At 51.5% G+C, this 20,340-nt stretch overlaps 1 protein-coding gene across 1 annotated transcript in view; it reads right to left on the bottom strand.

Moving 5' to 3' along the window:
- Lamc3 (laminin subunit gamma 3) overlaps positions 1-18,244 on the bottom strand; it is an 83,151-nt gene extending 64,907 nt beyond the window's left edge. The window contains exon 1 of the mRNA XM_004671741.2: positions 17,860-18,244. Coding sequence (XP_004671798.2) covers positions 17,860-18,244 — 385 coding nt within the window. The remainder of the gene's footprint in view (positions 1-17,859) is intronic.
- Positions 18,245-20,340: the final 2,096 nt, after the last annotated feature.

Below are 20,340 nucleotides of genomic sequence, written 5' to 3'. Positions count from 1 at the left end.
ATCAGGGCCCACTCACAGTGATAGACTACAGGAAAAGGTGGAAGCGAGGGGTTGGAGGCAGGAGCAGGTATGGGAGGGGTAGCTATGGATGACCAGAGGCCCTGGTGGGATGTCAAGAAGCCATGCTTGGGCTGGAGAGATGGCTTAACGGTTAAGGCGTTTGCCTGTGAAGCCAAAGGACTCAGGTTCAATTCCCCAGCCAGATGCACATGGGCCACATGTTTGCAGTGGAGTTCATTTGCAGTGGCTACTGGCCCTGGTGTGCCCATTGCCTCTCTGTCTATTGCTCTTCTATCTCTCTCTGCTTGTAAACAAATAAATAAATTAAAAAGAAAAAAGCAACAACAACAAAAAAGAAGCCGTGCCTGAGAGAACACAGGCCGTGTGGAGAGTGCCCCCGGGGGTGTGGGGACCGCTGTGCTCCACAGCCCCCTCTGAATGAGTATTTGCCACTAATGGACAAGGAGCTAGGGGTTCATTTTAGAGGTGGTCTCCAAGTTGGGCCTGGTGGCACAAGCCTGTAATCTCAAGTACTGGGGAGTCTGAGATAGAAGAATCACAAGCTCAAAGCCAGCCTGGGCAACTTAGTGAGACGGTGTCTCAAAATAAAGTAAGAAGCGCAATCGGATATGGCTCAGTGCAGGAACGCCTGCCCAGCATACACAAGGCCCTGGGTTCAATCTCCAGTATCAAAAAAAAAAAAGCGATGCCCTTGCTAAGTGAAACACCATCACGTAATGTCATGAGGACCCAAGGACCCTTCCTCACAGCTGTTTGCTTTGAGCAGCCCATCCAGGCCACTCCCAGCTATGGGAGTATACCTCTGGCTGCCACCCTGGTGCCTAGCAAAGAACCTGGCACTGAGCCAGGTATGGTGGTGCACACCTTTAATCCCAGAATCAGGAGGCAGAGGTAGGAGGATTGCTGTGAGTTTGAGGCCAGCCTGAGACTGTATAGTGAATACCAGGTCAGCCTGGGCTAGAGTGAAAGCCTACTGTGAAAAACAAAACAAAACACACACACACACACACACACACACACACACACACACACACACAAGAATCTGGGACTTGATAAGCATCCATGCAGAATGACACAGCCCTGCCATTAGCAGGGGACTTGAATTCCCCAGGGCCACACAGACATGCTCCTCCCTCTGGAGGCCTCTTGCCCTTTTGGCCCTGGTCCTCAAGACCCAAGAACTGTAATGTCTTCCTGATGCACCAAATAGATTACTTCAGGGTGCTTTGGGCTCCACATAAGTGCTAAAATTATCCATCTCTTTGAAGAAAATCTAAGGGAAAATTGTGACCTTGAGGCAGGTCATCAAAAAGCACATGTGGAAGCTGGGTGTGGTGGCGCATGCCTTTAATCCCGGTACTAGGGAGGCAGGGAGGCAGAAGTAGGAGAATGACCATGAGTTCGAGGCCACCCTGAGACTGCACAGTGAATTCCAGATCAGCCTGAGCCAGAGTGAGACCCTACCTCAAAAATATAAAAAAAAAAGGGGGGGGGGAGCTGGAGGAATAGTTTAGCAGTTAAGGCACTTACTGCGAAGCCTAAGGATCCAGGTTTGATTCCCCAGTACCCAAGTAAGCCAGATGCACAGGGTGGCACATGCATCTGGAGTTTGTTTGCAGTGGCTGGAGGCCCTGATGCGCACATTCTCTCCCTCTCTCTATCTGCCTCTTCCCCTTTCTCTCTCTCACCCCCACTCTCTCTCAAATAAATGAATAAATAAATAAACAAAATATTTTTTAAGCCAGGTGCATGCCTTTCATCTCAGCACTTGGGAGGCAGAGGTGGGAGGTCTACCACGAGTTCAAGGTGTCTTTCTAGCCTCTGGACTATACGCTCTAGATGGGTAAAATGTGTATATATAGAGAGAGAGGGCGGGAGGGGGAGCGAGCCATTGACATGGCGATTCTCAAAAACAATACAGTAACAAGAATTAGTGTAGACATGGATGCCACCCCGAGAACTGTTGGTGGGAATATAAAAAATGCCACTAATGTAACAACACAAAAGCCAACATCAGTTCCTCAAAATCAAAAACTAGCCTTGGCTCAGGGTCCATTGCAGAAGAGGAGGCAGAAAGAATCTAGAGCCAAAGGAAGGGTACCACTCCCTACATCCAACTGTCTGGATAGAATTTGGCATCGGTATCCAAGACCTTGCAATGCCTAGCAATACCCACACCAGACCCTCATAATAGGAGAAAAAGATGATGACATCAAATTAAAAGAGAGACTAATGGGGAGAGGGAGGGAATATGACGGAAAGCAGAGTTATGAAGGGGAAAGAGGGGGAGGGGATGGAAATACCATGGTTTGTTGTCCCTAAGTATAGAGGTTGTCAATTAAAAAATATATATATATAATATATATATATATATATTATATATATATTATATATATATATAATACAAAAAAAGCCTTGGGTTGGGGACATGGCTCAGCAGTTAAAGGTGCTTGTTTGCAAAGCCTACAACCTGGGTTTAATTCCCTAACACCCACATAAAGCCAGTTGTATCTGGGATTCATTTACAGTGGAAAGAGGCCCTGGTGTGCCCATACTTACTCACTCCCTCTCTCAAACAAATATAATAAAAATAATTTATTAACAAAAACAGCTTTGCCCCATGATCAGCATGCGCAGATAGGCCTGTTCTTTATTTTATTTGTTTGAGTAGAGTCTCGCTCTAGCCCAGGCTGACCTAGAATTTACTATGTCGTCTCAGGCTGGCCTTGAACTCAAGGCAGTCCTCCTACCTCAGCTTCCCGAGTACCAGGATTAAACATGTGTGCCGCCACCTCCAGCCTGGCATGTTCTTTAGTCCCCAAAGAACTAAAGACTGTTTAAGGAGATCCTTACAGTGCCACAGTTCACAACAGCCAGGATGTGGGGACAGCCAGTCCATCGTGGATGGACAGTCTAGCCACGCGATGGATAGTTGCTCATCCTTGAAAAGGAGACAGTTTTGACATAGGAACCCCAAATACTGACAAGCCAAGGAAGAAGCATGTGGCAGATACCCACAACAGGAGACTGAAGACCCTAGCATGCCCATTCTCTCTCTCTCTCTCTCTCTCCCCTTCTTTCTCTGTCAAATAAATAAAAATAAAATATTAAAAAAATAAAATAAAATAAAAAAGAAGCAGATGAAAGTGGATTGGGTCTTATGCCTATAATCCCAGCAGTCTGGAGGCTGAGGTAGGAGGATCTTCATGGGTTGGAGGCAAGTCTGGACAACACAGTGAGTTCCAGGTCAGCCTAGACCAGGGTGAGACCCTGCCTCAAAAAAAAAAAAAAAATAAATTCATTTTCTGCCAAGAAAGAGCACTGGACAGTGGTGATAGCTGTAGAGGGATGGGAATGTGCTTCATGCCCTGCAGCTGCCAGGCTTGAAAGAGTTCAGATGGGGTGGCATGCATATTCGACCACAATAGAAGGAAAATTAGGACAACAAAGACATTGGCCCTTTGGGAGCTGGCTTGGCGACATGGATGAGAAGCCACAGGAACACTCCAGATGCCTGACAAAAGAACCCTTCTTTGGGGAAATTCATAGGAAAAAAGGCTCAATGCATGACAAGATCACCAGGGCATTTTACACAGCTTACTGGGAAGGGAGTTTTCTGGACATAACTTGAAGTCACTAACACAATGGAGTTCGCAACATGTGGAAATGCTGGAGTCAAAATGCTGAAAGGAGGGCTAGAGAGATGGCTTAGCAGTTAAGGCACTTACTTGCGAAGCCTAAGGACCCAGGTTTGATTCCCCAGTACCCAAGTAAGCCAGATGCCCAGGGTGGCACATGCACCTGGAGGTTGTTTGCAGTGGCTGGAGGCCTTGGCGTGCCCATTCTCTCCCTCTATCTGCCTCTTTCTTTCTTTCTTTCTTTCTCTCAAATAAATAAATAAATAAATATTTTTTAATGCTGAAAGGAGAGGCTGGGGAGATAGCTCAGTAATTAAAAGTACTTGCTTGCAAAGCCTGCTGGTGCACATTCAATTCCCCAGAACCTATGTAAAGCCAGAATCACAAAGTGTTGCACATGTCTGGAGTTCTTTTACAGTGCAAGAGGCCTAGCATGCCCATTCTCTCTTTCTCTTTGTCTCTCTCTCTCTCAAATATATTAAAAATATATTTTTAAAAATTATTTATTTATTTATTTGAGAGCAACAGACACAGAGAGAAAGACAGGTAGAGGGAGAGAGAGAGAATGGGTACGCCAGGGCTTCCAGCCTCTGCAAACAAACTCCAGACGCGTGTGCCTCCTTGTGCATCTGGCTAACGTGGGACCTGGGGAACCGAGCCTTGAACCGGGGTCCTTAGGCTTCACAGGCAAGCGCTTAACCGCTAAGCCATCTCTCCAGCCCTATTAAAAATATTTTTTAAACATGCTGAAAGGAAAGAAAGAAGGAGCTTTGTAGAAGGGCTGACAATGTGGCTTCAATTCCCCGCAACCCAAGTGAGCTAGATGTAAAAAAGGGAACAGGTATCTGGTGTCTGTTAACAGTGGCAAAAGGAACACACACACACACACACACACACGTGCAAATAAATTAATAAATTTTTAAAAAGTTTTTTTCAAAGTAGGGTCTCACTCTAACCCAGGCTGACCTGGAACTCACTCTGTCCCAGGTTAGCCTTAAACTCACAGCAACCCTCCTATCTCTGCTCCTCAAATGCTGGGATTAAAGGCATGTGCCGCCACACCCGGCTAAAATTAATAGAAATTTTTATAAAAGAAGCTCCATAGAGTCATCAGTGGTGAGCATACCAGAAGCTAAGGCAGGAGGATCAGGAGTTCAAGGTCACCCTCAGCACACAGCAAGTCTGAGGTCAGTCTGGGTTACATGAGACCCTGTCTCAAAATAAGACAAAAACTGGTTTGGAGCTGGGCATGGTGGCACACACCTTTAATCCCAGCACTCTGGAGGCAGAAGTAGGAGGATCGCCATGAATTCGAGGCCATCCTGAAACTACAGAGTGAATTCCAGGTCAACCTGGGCTAGAGTGATACCCTCCTCTAAAATAAAAATAAAGATAAAAATAAAAATAAAAAAACAAACAAACAAAAAAAAAAAACTGGGCTGGAGGGATGGCTCAGTTGTTAAAGGCACTTCTTGCAAAACCTGCAGGCCTGGGTTTAATTCCTCAGTTCCTACGTAAATTCTGACACATAATGTGGCGTATGTCTCTAGAATTCATTTGCAGTAGCAGGAGGCCCTGCCCCCCCCTTTTCCCTTAAATAAATAAATAAATAAATGTTTTTTTTCTTTCTTTTTCTTCCTCCTCCTTTCTCCTCCCCCTCCCTCTCCTCCTCCTCCTCCTTCTTCTTCTTAAATAAACCAAAAAGAATAAGCCCCAAAGAAAGAGATCTAACTGGCCAGCGTGTCTGACCTCAGGACACAGAACAACTTTTCCTTCTTCAATTTTTTTTTCTATTTCCCCCGATTTTCTCTCATGAAGCTTGTTCTAATTTAAAAACTGGAGAAAACACATGTTTACGAAACTTTTAACCCAGCAACCGCTTTGCCAGGTTCCGTTTAAAGATGTTTTCCAGCGTTCCTTGGTGGCATCGCTTGGCGCGGTGACTCTAAGCCTCCTAAAGAAGGAGGAGTGTGGGCGGGCGGGGGATGGGGGAGGAGGTGATGGGGGGCGGGGGGGGAGGTGACGGGGGCGCCGGGCCCAGATGTGGCACCGCTGGCGTTAGGCGCAGGTGCGCGCGGGGCTGCAGCAGGGAGCTGGGGACAACGCGTCTCGGGAGGGAGCCGGAGCCACTTCAAAGGTGGCTGGCAGCGAGACGCCTGTTGGAAAGAGGCGGTCACCGGGATTTCATGCGAACAAGCTGCATCCCACCCTGGGAAACATCGAGACTCCTTCCCCGCTAAGCCGGGCGGGGGTGGGGTGGGGGGGGGGGAGACAGAGGGAGAGAGAGGGAGAGCTGCGCGCCAAGGCAGCGACATCACACAGGCCCGGCAGGAACTGTTTGTTACAAAGTTAATTAAGGGGAGCCCGGGAAGCAACTTCATCCAGCTCGGTGAGGAAGGGGCGGGCGGCTGCCAAAAAACACAGCGGGCAGGCTGGGAAAGAAAATGGTCCCCAGATCACAGCGACAGGGACTAAAGCCGCAGCCGCCCAGAAGCTCCGAAAACTCCAGGGTGATGGTGACAGTGGGATCCTTGTTAGGATCAACCCTCCCCCCCCCACTCCCCCGCTTCCCTGCCCTACCCAGGTGCTAGCCGTGAGCTGCTTAGGAATCTGTCCCTTCTGCCTGGCACGCTGTTCCCAACACTCCTGCCCTGGCGCCGCGCGCACGGTCTACCTGAGATCCTTAGTCCCAAGGAGTGTGTGCTTGGCTAAGGAGGAACCTGACTCAGGAAGGAGAAAGGACTCGCCCAACTCCACATTAGACCACGACAGCCCCCATCAGACCTCATGCCTTCAAAATTGCTGCACACAGTCAGCCAGCTGCCCTCCTATTGGAGCTTCCTGGGCCCATGGGACGGGGCTGGCAGAAAGGGTGTGCGAGTGACCATGGAGACCCCTTGGCTGCTGGGCATGGCAGGGGCCAAGCTGTGGGTTCGCCAAGGCATGTCCTGTCCACCAGCTGGGACATAAAGCCCGTCAAGAACGACACAGGACTGCCGTAAACCAAGCCGGCCCACATCCGGCTCGGACCTGGCAGATCGGACAGGCTTATTTTGGGAAAATGGAAACAAAACAAAGACCTCTAATTGCAGCCATCTGGGGAGCAGGGCGGGTGGGCGGGGGTGGCGCCAAAGGGGGCAGCAGGAGCTGGGCTGGAAACGTGTGGGCGGGTTGAGGCCTGCCGCCCACCCTGGGCATTAGAACCCGGTGGGAGCTACTACTCCCAGAGCGAGGCTGCTCAGGGCAGGGACCCCAAGTCTCACTGTCCTACCACCCTCTGTTCTGTCTGTCCTTCCTCTTCCAACCTAGCGCATGGTGAATGTCGGTGAAGAACTGAGGACTCTCCAGAGAGCCAACACAGTGCCAGAGACCAAGAGAGTCTGGCTGAGCCAGGTTGGATCCACCCGGGTCCTGTCATTCTAGACCACACTTAAGCCCTAGTAGAAATCAAGGTTGTCGAGTCTGTTGTCTTCATAGGAAGGGGCAACAGCTTTCCCAGGGGTTGATGATTGCATAGGGCTTTGTGGTAAGGAGGATTCTGAGGTCCCACACAAGTTGAGATGGTTAAGTGTACAAAATACAACTTTGCAAAGGGAGGAGCGGGGCACTCTGCAGCCAACCATAAATAAATAGAGGAGGGAGGGCTGGGGAGATGGCTCAGCCATTGAAGGTGCTTGCTACCAAAGCCTGCCATCCCAGGTCTGATTCCCCAGTGCCCACAGAAGCCAGATGCACAAAGTGACACAGGCATCTGGAGTTTGTTTGCAGTGACTAGAGGCCCTAGCATACTAATTCTCTCCCTCTTTCTCTCTCAAATAGATAAAATTATTTTAAAATAAATAAATATAGGAGCTATAAAGGAGCCAACAAAAAGGCTGTTTCAGAGAATGACCGAATGACCTACCAAGTGGTAAAGTCACAGGGCTGAAGCGAGAGTTGACTTGGGAATTTCTTGCAGGATTGAGGAGGAAGGAGATGGCTTCACTTTTCCAAAGAAAATGCATAAGACAAGTCTGGTGTGGTGGCGCACACCTTTAATCCCAGCACTCAGGAGGTATAGATAGGAGGATCACTGTGAGTTCGAGGCCATTCTGAGACTACATAGTGAATTCCAAGTCAGCCTGGGCTAGAGTGAGATCCTACTTTGAACAACAACAACAAAAATGCATAAAACAAACTTTAGCATCCTAACCGTTTGTGAACCTGCAGCTGATGGCACCAAGCTTCACACTACTGCGTAGTCATGAACACCATCCATCCCTAAAACCTTTAGGTCTCCCTAAACTGAAACTGTTCCTCTTAGGTACTTGTTCCCATGCCCTGCCTGGCAGCCCATTCCACTTGCTGTCTCTATGAATCCAGTGGCTCTGATACCTTCTGGAAGTGTAGTCACAGTGTTTGGCCTCCTGTTTGTGAATAGCTCACTTCCCCTGGCATAAGACCTCGGCTTTGTAGCATGTGGTGGTAGGCATCAGAGTTCCTTTTCTTTCCTGGGCTGACTGATATTCCATCGTGGGCATAGACCTTATTTGGCTTGCCTGTCATCTGTCAATAGACACCTGAGTTGTGTGTGTGTGTGTGTGCACGCACATGTGCATGTATGCTCAAGGGTGTGAGTGGGGCATGTTTGTGCCACAGGGTATGTGTGGAGGTCCGAGGGCATCTCTGGGTACTGGTCCTCACCTTCCACCTCATTGGAAGCAGGGTCTCTTGTTGTTCACCCTTCTGTTTCCCAGGCTAGCTGGTCTTCAAGCTTCTAGAAGATTCTGCTCTCTCCACTTCTTTTTTTTTTTAATTTTTTTGTTTATTTTTATTTATTTATTTGAAAGTTACAGACAGAGAGAGAAAAGAGGCAGATAGAAAGAGAATGGGCGCGCCAGGACCTCCGGCCACTGCAAACGAACTCCAGACGCGTGCATCCCCTGTGCATCTGGCTAACGTGGGTCCTGGGGAATCGAGCCTCGAACTGGGGTCCTTAGGCTTCACAGGCCAGTGCTTAACCGCTAAGCCATCTCTCCAGCCCTCTCCACATCTCATTTCACTCTAGGTGTGGCTGGGATCACACAAGCCAGCCACACCTAGAGTTTTTCTTTCTGTGGGTTATGGTGTGAGCTCAGGTACTTATACTTAGATAGTGAGGGCTTTAGCCACGGAGCCATCTCCCCATTCCATCTCGTTGTTTTTTCTTTTCAAAATTTTTTTTATTAACAACTTCCATGATTATAATATATATCCCGTGGTAATATCTTCCCTCCCCCCACTTTCCCCTTGGAAACTCCACTCTCCATCATATCCCCTCCCCCTCTCAGTAAGTCTCTTTTATTTTGACGTCATCATTTTCCTCCTATTATGATGGTCTTGTGTAGGTAGTGTCAGGCACTGTGAGGTCATGGATATCCAGGCCATTTTGTGTCTGGAGGAGCACGTTGTAAGGTGTCCTACCCTTCCTTTGGCTCTTACATTCTTTCTGCCACCTCTTCTGCATTAGACCCTGAGCCTTGGAAGGTGTGCCCATTCTATCTTGTTTTAAAAGAAAATTTATTTATTGCGTGCATGTGTCTGTGTACAGGCTCACCAGAGCCTCCTGGGGTCTCTGCAAACTCCAGACACATGCACAATTTTGCATCTCACTTTACATGGGTGCTGTGGAATTGGACCCTGGCAGGCAGGCTTTGCAAGCAGGTGCCTTTAACTGCTGAGCCAAATACCCAGCACCCCTTCTCTATCTTTTGACTGTAAAAAGAAATGCTGGGCTGGAGAGATGGCTTAGCGGTTAAGCGCTTGCCTGTGATGCCTAAGGACCCCAGTTCGAGGCTCGGTTCCCCAGGTCCCACGTTAGCCAGATGCACAAGGGGGCGTATGCGTCTGGAGTTCGTTTGCAGAGGCGTGCCCATTCTCTCTCTATCCCTCTATCTGTCTTTCTCTCTGTGTCTGTAGCTCTCAAATAAATAAATAAATAAATTTTTTTTTTGTTTTTTTTTTGTTTTTTTGAGGTAGGGTCTCACTCTGGTCCAGGCTGACCTGGAATTAACTCTGTCATCTCAGGGTGGCCTTGAACTCATGGCAATCCTCCTACCTCTGCCTCCCGAGTGCTGGGATTAAAGGCGTGCACCACCACGCCCGGCTTTAAATAAATTTTTTTTTAAAAAAAGAAATGCTGCTACCAGGCATGGTGGCACATGCCTTTAATCCCAGCACTCGGGAGGCAGAGGTAGGAGGATCACAGTGAGTTCGAGGCCACCCTGAGACACCATAGTGAATTCCAGGTCAGCCTGAGCTACAGTGAGACCCTACCTCGAAAAACCAAAAAGAACCCCCCACACACAAAAAAAAGGAAGGAAGGAAGGAAGAAGGAAGGAAGGAAAGAAAGAGAAGAAAAGAAAGGAAAAGCTATGCTATGAGCCCACAGGAGCTTTTACTTTAAGTTTGGGGCCTTTGTATGAAGTCAAAAGATTAGTGATGCTAAAATGATCTGGTCCAGGACTCAGGTGAGAAGCTGGGCTAGGGTGAGAGGTAGAGTGGGGTCTGAGAGGAGAATCATGATTCCAACAGGCAGGAGCAGAAGCTGGGGTGAGGGCTTGTCTAGGGGAGAGGCTAGAAAAGAGGCAGTGACTCTGCCGAGAGAACCTCAGTGAAGGGGTGCGGGCAGCCTTCACTCGTGCGTCCCCCCATTCACTTACTCCCTCACTCCCCCACTACTTCCGGACCCAAATGCGGGCTTTCCTTCCAGATACTTGGGCAAGCCAACATAGTGCCTCAGTTTCCCTGTATGCAAAATGAACATAACAATAACTTAAGTAAGCAGACATCTGCAACGTGTTTAGAATGGCACCAGGCACAGAGCAAGTACCCAGCTGAATTTCAGCCACATTTTTGTTTGTTCTCAGAGGTAGGGTCTCACTCTAGCCCAGGCTGACCTGGAATTCACTATGTAGTCTCAGGCTGGCCTTGAACTCATAGCAATCCTCCTACCTCTGCCTCTCGAGTGATGGGATTAAAGGTGTGCGCCACCATGACCGGCTTCAGCCACATTTAAAATTTACATATATATAGGCAAACACAGAAAGAAAATGAGTGTGCCAGGGCCTCCTGCCACTGTGAACCAACTCTAAATACATGTGTCACTTTGTCATCTGGCTTTACATGGGTACTGAGGAACTGAACCTGGGCCATCAGGCTTTGCAAGCAAGAGCCTTTAGCCACTGAAACGTCTCTCCAGTCCTTGGGTTTTTATTTTATATTTGTTGTTGTTTTGTTTTTCAAGGTAGGGTCTCGCTCTATCCTAGACTGACCTGGAATTCATTATGTAGTCTCAGGGTGGCCTTGAACTCACAGCAGTCTTCCTACCTCTGCCTCTCAGGTTAAAGACATGTGCAACCATGCCTGGCCTCTGTTTTAGATTTAATGTGTATGTGTGTGCGTGTGCATATGTGTGTACACGCACCTGTTTGTGCACCAGTGCTCATGTGGAAGTCAGACCTCAGGGTGTTGAGCCTCTCCTCCCACCTTGTTTGAGACTCTGGAAAGACCAGACCATCTGGCCCGTAAGGTTCAAGATTCTCCTGACTCCACCGCCCCAAGCTGCAGGCGCTCTGGGATTGCAGATACATGTTCTGCTTTTGCATCCAAATCCTGGCTAGCAGGCTTGCAGAGCAAGTACCCTTAACCACTGAGCCATCCTCCCCACTCCAGCCCCCCTCCACACTAGTTTAATTTATCCATTTATTAATGGACCCATGCTGACCTGCAGCCTATGTGGGTGGCTGGGTGCCAGGCAGAGGGATTCTCAGAACAAAGACTCAGTGCCCCAGGAGCCCAGCCTGGGTGGGGATAGACAGGGGCACAGAAAGGCCCAGGCCTGGAGTGTGAAATTTCTGGGCAAGGGCACCCCTAAACTGACACAGACAGGTGCAGGTCCACTACCATGTCCCTGGGGCTTGAGGCTGGGCATCCAGTAGGTGTCCCTCTGGTTTATGAGCCAGTCTGGGTTACCAGAAAGGAAAGCAAGCCAAGAGAAGCCAGGGCATTGACAGTGAGGCTCTGTGGGGAGAAGAGAACTGTGGTCCCACTAAGTGGCATGATCATAGCAGGAGGTGAGGTGACAGAAATGATAGGAGCCCCATGGGAGACCACTACTCCTCTCCCCAGATGTAGGATATCCCACCTCTTCAACCCCCAGATCACCATGGGAGGCCCCAAGTCAGGGAGGACCAAGGCCAGCTGAGCCCAGGGCTATGGCGGGGTTACTTCTATGGGTGGATGGAGGCCTTGACCCCTGACCTGCCTGAGGCCTAGTATTCTAGCCAAACCCCCCAGGGAGAAGGAAGGAGGACTCTGCTCCCCAGCTCCAGCCCCAGCCAAGGCAAACACAGCCGCCCACTCAACAGGAAGATGCAAAGGAGCCAAGGCTCAGGAGACACAGATGGCTATGGGGCTCCTTGAAGGCCTGCGGGGACCCCCAACCAGCTCCTTCCCCGAGGCGGGGTTCCTCATCATGGCTGCTTGGTCCCCACTTGCCTTCTACTTCCCTCACAACTAATGCGTCCCAGAGTTACTGACCTTTTGCCCTGTCACTGAGGCATCTCAGCCTCGTGTGTCCTGCCATCTCCTCTCACCTCTTACCAGTTTCAATCCTCAAAGTGCCTGTGCACCGCTCCACTGGAAACCCTGTCTTAACACCTGTACTGACTCCTGCATAAGAGGCTGTGTGCCCATGTGTGCCCTCTGAGCCCAGATCCTGATGAGCCCCATGCAACTCATCAGAACCCAGATCCTGCTGTGTGTCCATGTGTGCCCTCAGAGCCCAGATCCTGCTGTGTGCCCATGTGTGCCCTCAGAGCCCAGATCCTGCTGTGTGCCCATGTGTGCCCTCAGAGCCCAGATCCAGCTGTGTGCCCATGTGTGTCCTCAAACCCAGATCCTGCTGTGTGTCCATGTGTGCCCTCAGAGCCCAGATCCCGCTGTGTGTCCATGTGTGCCCTCAGAGCCCAGATCCTGCTGTGTGCCCATGTGTGCCCTCAGAGCCCAGATCCTGCTGTGTGTCCATGTGTGCCCTCAGAGCCCAGATCCAGCTTTGTGTCCATGTGTGCCCTCAGAGCCCAGATCCAGCTGTGTGTCCATGTGTGCCCTCAGAACCCAGATCCCGCTGTGTGTCCATGTGTGCCCTCAGAGCCCAGATCCAGCTGTGTGTCCATGTGTGCCCTCAGAGCCCAGATCCTGCTGTGTGTCCATGTGTGCCCTCTAACCCAGATCCTGCTGTGTGCCCATGTGTGCCCTCAGAGCCCAGATCCAGCTGTGTGTCCATGTGTGCCCTCTAACCCAGATCCTGCTGTGTGTCCATGTGTGCCCTCAGAGTCCAGATCCTGCTGTGTGTCCATGTGTGCCCTCTAACCCAGATCCTACTGTGTGCCCATGTGTGCCCTCTAACCCAGATCCTGCTGTGTGTCCATGTGTGTCCTCAGAGCCCAGATCCTGCTGTGTGCCCATGTGTGTCCTCAGAGCCCAGATCCAGCTGTGTGCCCATGTGTGCCCTCAGAGCCCAGATCCTGCTGTGTGCCCATGTGTGCCCTCAGAGCCCAGATCCAGCTTTGTGTCCATGTGTGCCCTCAGAGTCCAGATCCTGCTGTGTGTCCATGTGTGCCCTCAGAGCCCAGATCCTGCTGTGTGCCCATGTGTGCCCTCAGAGCCCAGATCCTGCTGTGTGTCCATGTGTGCCCTCAGAGTCCAGATCCTGCTGTGTGTCCATGTGTGCCCTCAGAGCCCAGATCCTGCTGTGTGCCCATGTGTGCCCTCAGAGTCCAGATCCCGCTGTGTGTCCATGTGTGCCCTCAGAGCCCAGATCCTGCTGTGTGCCCATGTGTGCCCTCAGAGTCCAGATCCTGCTGTGTGCCCATGTGTGCCCTCAGAGCCCAGATCCTCTGTGCATTATTCATTTCTGGCCTGTGTGTGGTCCTGCATGTTACCACATTCCCCATGACCAACAATTGGTGCTGGCAGGGTCTTCTTGTGCAGCCTTACCCTTTATTAGGGTTCACGAACTCCTTTCCATGGGCTTGTGATCATCCTTCTGTGACCCTAGGAGATTCTTGGCAATAAGACAATGTGTCAGCAGGAAGGAGTCACCCACCCAGTTTCTACCAAGAGCCACAGTGGACAGGGTTCCTCCCAAGATGGTGGCACAGAAAGCCCAGGGCCACCTTCTCTTGGATACCTCAGTGTCTAAAACCTCCCAGGGTCAGACATTTATTTATTTATTTTTGCATGTGTGAATGCATATTTATATGAGCATGGGTGCACATGTGTGTTTAGAAGCCACAGGAAAATTTCGGTGTTATCTTTAGGAATGCCCTCCACATTGTTAAATATATTTTACAAAATTATATTTTTAAAAAAATATTTTAATTAATTTATTTGTTTATTTGACAGAGAAAGAGGGAGAGAAAAAGAAAGAGAATGGGCGTGCCAGATCCTCCAGCCACTGCAAACGAACTCCAGATGCGTGTGTCCCTTGTGCATCTGGCTAACGTGGGTCCTGAGGAATCGAACCTGGGTCCTTTGGCTTTGCAGGAAAATGTCTTAACCATGAAGCCATCCCTTCAGCCCATTAAAAATATTTCATTTATAGATTTATGAGACACACACACAGGGAGAGGGGGGGGCAGACAGGGAGGGAGAATGGGCACAGCAGGGCCTCTAGCCACTGTGAACAAACTCCAGATCCATGCACCACCTTGTGCATCTGGCTTACATGGGTTTGGGGAATTGAACCTGGGTCCTTAGGCATCATAGGCAAGTACCTTAACCATTAAGCCATCTCTCCAGTCCAGCCCTCCACAATTTTTGAGACGATATCTCATCAGCCTGGAGCTCATGTAGGCTACATCCCAGGGAAGGCTGCCTGTCTCCACCTCCCACTGCAGAGACTGCATGCACATGTTCCCAAGTCTGGCATTTGTACATGTGTTCTGGGGATCAAACTCAGGTCCTCACACTTATGAGGCAAGAACTTTACTGACTAAGCTATCTCCCCAACTCCTATTTCCGTTGTCCCATGTGACCTGGGCATCTGATGTCATTCTCAAAGCCTTAGTTGCCCCAACTGTAAAGGCTGAGATGCTGGCCCAGCAGGTTCTTAGCATGGGTGCTATGACTAATTCTGGTCCCTAAGCAGTCTATCACCTCATGGCCCTCCACCCCCACCCTGTCCCCGCTCGCCCTCAGGCCCCAGCCCCCAAGGGCTTCAGTGGGAGCTGCCAGCCCTTCTGTGGCCTTTCATCCCAGACAGGAAGACTCGGCTCAGCAGCAGACTGAGGGATCTGGACCAGATGTTGGGAGCTGCGGGGGGCTGGGAACACTGAGACCTCCATCCCGGGCTGACCTCTGCCGTCCCTCACTCCCCCATTCTCCCCTTCATGGTGGAGGAGTGGGGGCCCAGCAAGCAGAGGCAGCCAGAGGACCAAGGAGAGGGTCACCAGTCCACCTCCTCTAACAACTAGGGAATCCCGTCCCCCTCAATTTCATGAATTCATGGTTTAGTCCACAGAAAATATAAGTCACACAACCTCCAGATGGGCTGAGTCTGGGGCTGCGGTAGCCCCTCACCTAACCAGGGCCCTGGGGTGGAAAGTCTTTGGGAAGCTGGTATTTCTCACAACCTGTGGAAAAACCCACCCATAGGGGGGCCTCTATCCCCACCTGTGGCTGCTCACCCACCAGGACTGTCACAGCTCTGAGGTAAGCATTTAGAATTGCATTGCTGTCCCCAAAGTGGTCTTTTTTTTTTTTTTTTTTGAGACAGGGTCTTTTTTTTTTTTTAATTTTATCTATTTCTTATTTAGAGACAGAGGGCGGAAGGAAGAAAGAATGGGCACGCCAGGGCCTCTACACTACAAAGGAACTCCAGATGCATGTGCCACATTGTGCATCTGACTTACATGGGACCTGGAGAATCAAACCTAGGTCCTTAGGCTTTGCAGGCAAGTGCTTTAACCGCTAAGCCATCCCTCCAGCCCGAGACAGGGTCTTTTGTAGCCCAGGGTGGCCCCGAGCTCTATGTAGCTGAGGTGTGAGCCAACATTTCTGGTTTATATGGTGCTGGGGATCAAACCCAGACCTTCGCTCATGCTAGGCAAGCACTCTACCAACTGAGCAACATCTCTTTAGCCCCTACTCTTTTTTTTTTTTTTTTTTTTTTGTTTTTGTTGTTTTGCTCTAGCCCAGGCTAACCTGGAATTCACTGTGTAGTCTCAGGCTGGCCTTGAATTCACGGTACTCCTTTTACCTTGGCCTCCCGAGTACTGGGATTAAAGGCATGCGCTGCCATGCCCAGAAAAGATTAAACTTTCTGTTTTCGATATTTTTATTTATTTGAGAGAGAGAAGCAGACACAGAGAATGGGCGCACCAGGGCTTCCTGCCACGGCAAACAAACTACAGGCACTGTCCATCTGGCTTTATGTGGGTACTGAGGAATCGAACCCTGGCCATCAGGCTTTGGAAGATAGATCCTTTGACTGCTGAGCCATCTCTCCAGCCCTCTAACCCTTGTTCTTATCCACACTGTACTACAGGTAGGGAAACTGAGGTGCAACATAGAAGCCAGATTTCCCGGTGAGTGACTGCATTGGGCCTAAGCCTTGCTGTCTCTAAGAGCAAGCAAGAGAGAACTCGGAGCTGGCCCAGCGCCCAGTATCCAGGATGCAGAGACGGCACTCATTCATTCATTCATTCACTGTTCTTGTACAAATACCTCTGGCCTCTCTCCCACGTGCCCGGTGTGGTACAGCACGATGGAGTGAATGCCAGCTCAGGGCAGGACCCACTGGGCTCACGTGTGTGTTATGTCTGCTCACAATCACACTACAGGGTTCTCTGGACCCCAGCTGCTGCTTACCGAAGGATCTGGGGCTTTCGGGTGGCAGACAGAAGGCTTCCCTGCCAACCCCACCACTTTCTTGGGCGTGCCGGGCCCAGGCTCTCTCCTTGGCATAGGCATTTCACTGGCACGTGTGACAAACTTTGTGAGGGAACACTGTCTCCCCCACCCTGTCCCCGATTCTTCCCAAGGCCCCGGGGTCCTCCCGCTCCTGCTAGGGCAGAGACCCCCAGCACCACCCATGAGCCCACCTCCTGGAGGAACAAGAAAAGGTGACATGGTTCCTGGGACGTGAACTTTTGAGGGGCAACCTGCACCTGCCTGTACTGCTAGTGGGGAACGATGTGCTCCCCACCTCCCTTCTCCAAGACACTTCCTGGTCCCCTCCAGGCTCTACCACTCAGGCCTATGAAGAGCCCGCTCCGGACCACGGTAGACTGAAGGCCAAGTTCAGGCTCTGACCTCCCACGCACACGACATTCATCTCCAGACTCATTTAGCAGCTGTGTGTCTTTGGACAAAACATTCAACCTCTCTGAGCCCCTGATTTTTCATCTGAAAAAAAAAAAAATGCAGCTATAGTCCCTTCATCTGTTATTTGAACTCATGGGCTCCGGATGTGTTTTGGAATCCAGAACTACTCAGGATTTCGTTGGGGATGTAGCTCAGGGGTAGAGAGCTTGCCTAACGTGCTTCGTTTTAGCAAAATGCGTGAATGTTCTTTCTCAGTGAGATAAGCAGTTTATAGCCTCAGGTCAGGTTTAGCCCCAAAATGAGTCCTCAAAATACTCTGACTTGTCAAAGGTTTGGGACATTAGATAAGGGACAGGGACGATGCCCTGGATATGACAAGGGACTCAAAGACAACACTGGATTGGGCTGGAGTTCGAGTTCCCTGAAAGATACAATTAACATCTTCAGGGACCTAATGTCCCTGCACCTTGGGGTGGGGAGGGGCTGGGTGGAGGCAAAGGGTCCATTCCAACTGTTCCTCCTGCCTCCAGGGATAAACTGTTCCCATTTAGTGGTGAGGTCCTGGCGCCCATCTCCAAGGGTTTCAGGCAACCTCGGGAGCCCACTGGGTCCCTACAGCTGACCAGATTAGTAGTCCTGGCCCTAGAGGGTGGACCAGCTCACCTTGGGGAGTTCTCCTTCTCCCCAGCAGTCCTAAACCCCGGGGATCCAGGGACTGCCTCTGCACCCTGGTTGCTCAGCTCTGCAAAGCCTCCCAGGGCACCCTCTGGCTGTCCTTCCAAAGTTCTGTTCCGCAGGGCTCGCGGGTGGTGGGTGGTGGGTGGGTGGGAGTGGACATCGGGACGGCGCTTACCCAGGCGCAGCGTGAGGTTGACCGAGGTGGGGTACTGCACACCGAAGGCCATGGACGGGCTCTGCCACCAGGTGCTGTCGTCGGGGTTGTGGAAGTCGGTGAGGTAGGAGGCGTTGTGGTGGCGCAGGGGGTCGGCGGCGTCGCAGCGCTGGCACTGCATCCCCGAGCCCGGCGCGCCCACGTGCGGGCAGAAGTCCTCGGGCGGGTCGCCGCACGTGTGCGAGGCCTCGGCGCGCCGGCCGAACGCCGCGTTCTCGAACTCGGGCAGGCAGCGCTGCGCGCGCCCCGAGCCGTCGTAGCACGCGCCCATGCCCGCGCCCGCCGCCAGCGCCAGGGCCAGGGCCAGCGCCAGGCCCCGCAGGAGCGTCGCCGCCGCCGCCGCCATCGCCCGGGACCCGCTCGGCTGCTGCTCCGGCTGCTTTTCCCCGGGCGGGACCCGACGGCCCCCCAGCGAGGGCGGGGCGGGGCGGACGCCGGCGACACCCCGCCGCCCGGCCGCGGTGCCTGGCGCTCACCCCCACCTGCTGGACGTGCCCGGGAGTGCCCGAGGCCTGCTCGCCCACGCTGGGCTGCAAAAAAACCCCCGGGGCGCGCAGTGGGGGGACGACAACCGTGCACCTGGGCCTGGGATGGAAGGGAACCACGCGGAGACCCTCCTCTGGCCTCCATTCACCCTTTGCTATCTTCTCACAGCAGAGGGACCTTGGGATGTCACCTCACTATCCCGTCTGTGTCCTAAGCCTGAAAAGTGCCCAGCTGCTGGCTTTACTCCCCACAAAGCAGTGTCTCACCAGAGGTTTGCCAAGATTTCTCTTTTCAAATATATCTTTATTTTTAAAATATATTTATTTAGCCGAGCGTGGTGGCGCATGCCTTTAATCCCAGCACAAGGAAGGCAGAGGTAGGAGGATCGCCGTGAGTTCAAGGCCACCCTGAGACTACATAGCGAATTCCAGCTCAGCCTGGGCTAGAGCGAGACCCTACCTTGAAAAACAAAAACAAACAAACAACAAATATATATATATATATATATATATATATATAGAGAGAGAGAGAGAGAGAGAGAGAGAGAGAGAGAATGAGAATGGATATGAGCATGCTAGGGCCTGCTGCCACTGCAAACAAATCCCAGATGCATGCACCACCACTTTGTGTATCTGGCTTAGTGGGTACTGGGGAATCAAACTGGGCCAATGGGTTTTGCAAGCAAGTGCTTTTAACAGCCGAGCCATTGCCCCAATCCCATATTTTATTTTATTATTTTAAAGGCAGGGTCTTACTCTAGCCCAGGACATTAGTAGCCAAGCCAGCAATCCTCCCACTTTGGCCTCCTGAGTGCTGGGTTCAAAGCCATGAGCCACTGTGCTGACCTTGTAAGGGTGCTTTAGGTCTCATCACCAATCTCACCTGCAGAGACCTTCCCAGAACCACCCCCCCCCCCCGCATCAAGCCAATACCTGTAAAGTGGCATCCCAACCTTGTAGACACAGACACCAAATGATCTCATGGCCCGAACTGCCGCCCATAGTTAGAGGCTGTCAGACCCACAAAGCCCAGGATGGAGCAGATCCAGCAGCCACGCTTCCTGACACGGAAGTTAGGGAAGTGGTGCTCACAGAATCTAGAATCACCTACAAGACAAATCTCTGGGCTCATCCGCGAGAGAGTTTCTAGATTAGAGTCCCTAATGCGCAGAGACCGAACCCAGCTGTGAGTAGTGCCAGCCCTCGGGCCGGGGGCCCAGGCGGCATCAGAGGAGGCAGTGAGCTGAGCACGGGCATTCATCTCTGTCTGCTCCGTGACTGTGGGTGCAATGTGCTCAGCTGCCTCCCACTCCTGTCTTTCCCCTCCTCCATGATGGGCTACGCCCTAAGACTCTGAGCTGAGACACACCCTTTGCCCTGAAGTCATTTTTGTCAGGTATTTTGTTACAGCAAAATGCAAAAAGTGACTAATCCACATCGTCAGACACTGGTTGCCCAAGGTGACTGAAAAGCCCTGTGACCCTGCAGCACAGACCCTCAGGTTTTCCTCCACCACCGCTGGGATGCCTCCTCCTCCCTCACGCCAACAGCTGCAGAGAGGGTTACGGTCCCCCATATGACCGGCCGGTGGAGAAGAAAGAGACCAAGCTTGGCACATGGGCATGCCCACTCAGTGCATGGTTACAAGATCAAGGTGGACCACCGATGCCCTTCCACCTCACTCTCGGGTGGCTCTGAGGTTGGTGGTCTCAGCGGAGCTGTGTGCGTCTGAGCGTGATGATGGCCCAGCAATGCTGGAAGTCAGCTAGGTGGGAGGGCCACATGGATGGACCCATGGGGAAAAGCGAGCTTTGTTCCGGGGCTCCAAAGCTGGGGGCTATGGCATGGGTGCGGGGTGATGGAGCCCAGCAGGCTAGTGTTCCTCTCCTCATCACTTCAACGCAACCAGACATCTCCCCCCCCCCCGCCCCCGACAATTCTCAATCAAGGACTGAGT

The sequence above is a fragment of the Jaculus jaculus genome, chromosome 1 (assembly GCF_020740685.1).
Source record: "Jaculus jaculus isolate mJacJac1 chromosome 1, mJacJac1.mat.Y.cur, whole genome shotgun sequence".
NCBI classification, from domain to species: Eukaryota; Metazoa; Chordata; class Mammalia; order Rodentia; family Dipodidae; genus Jaculus; species Jaculus jaculus.
This window is presented reverse-complemented; position numbering and strand designations above follow the sequence as displayed.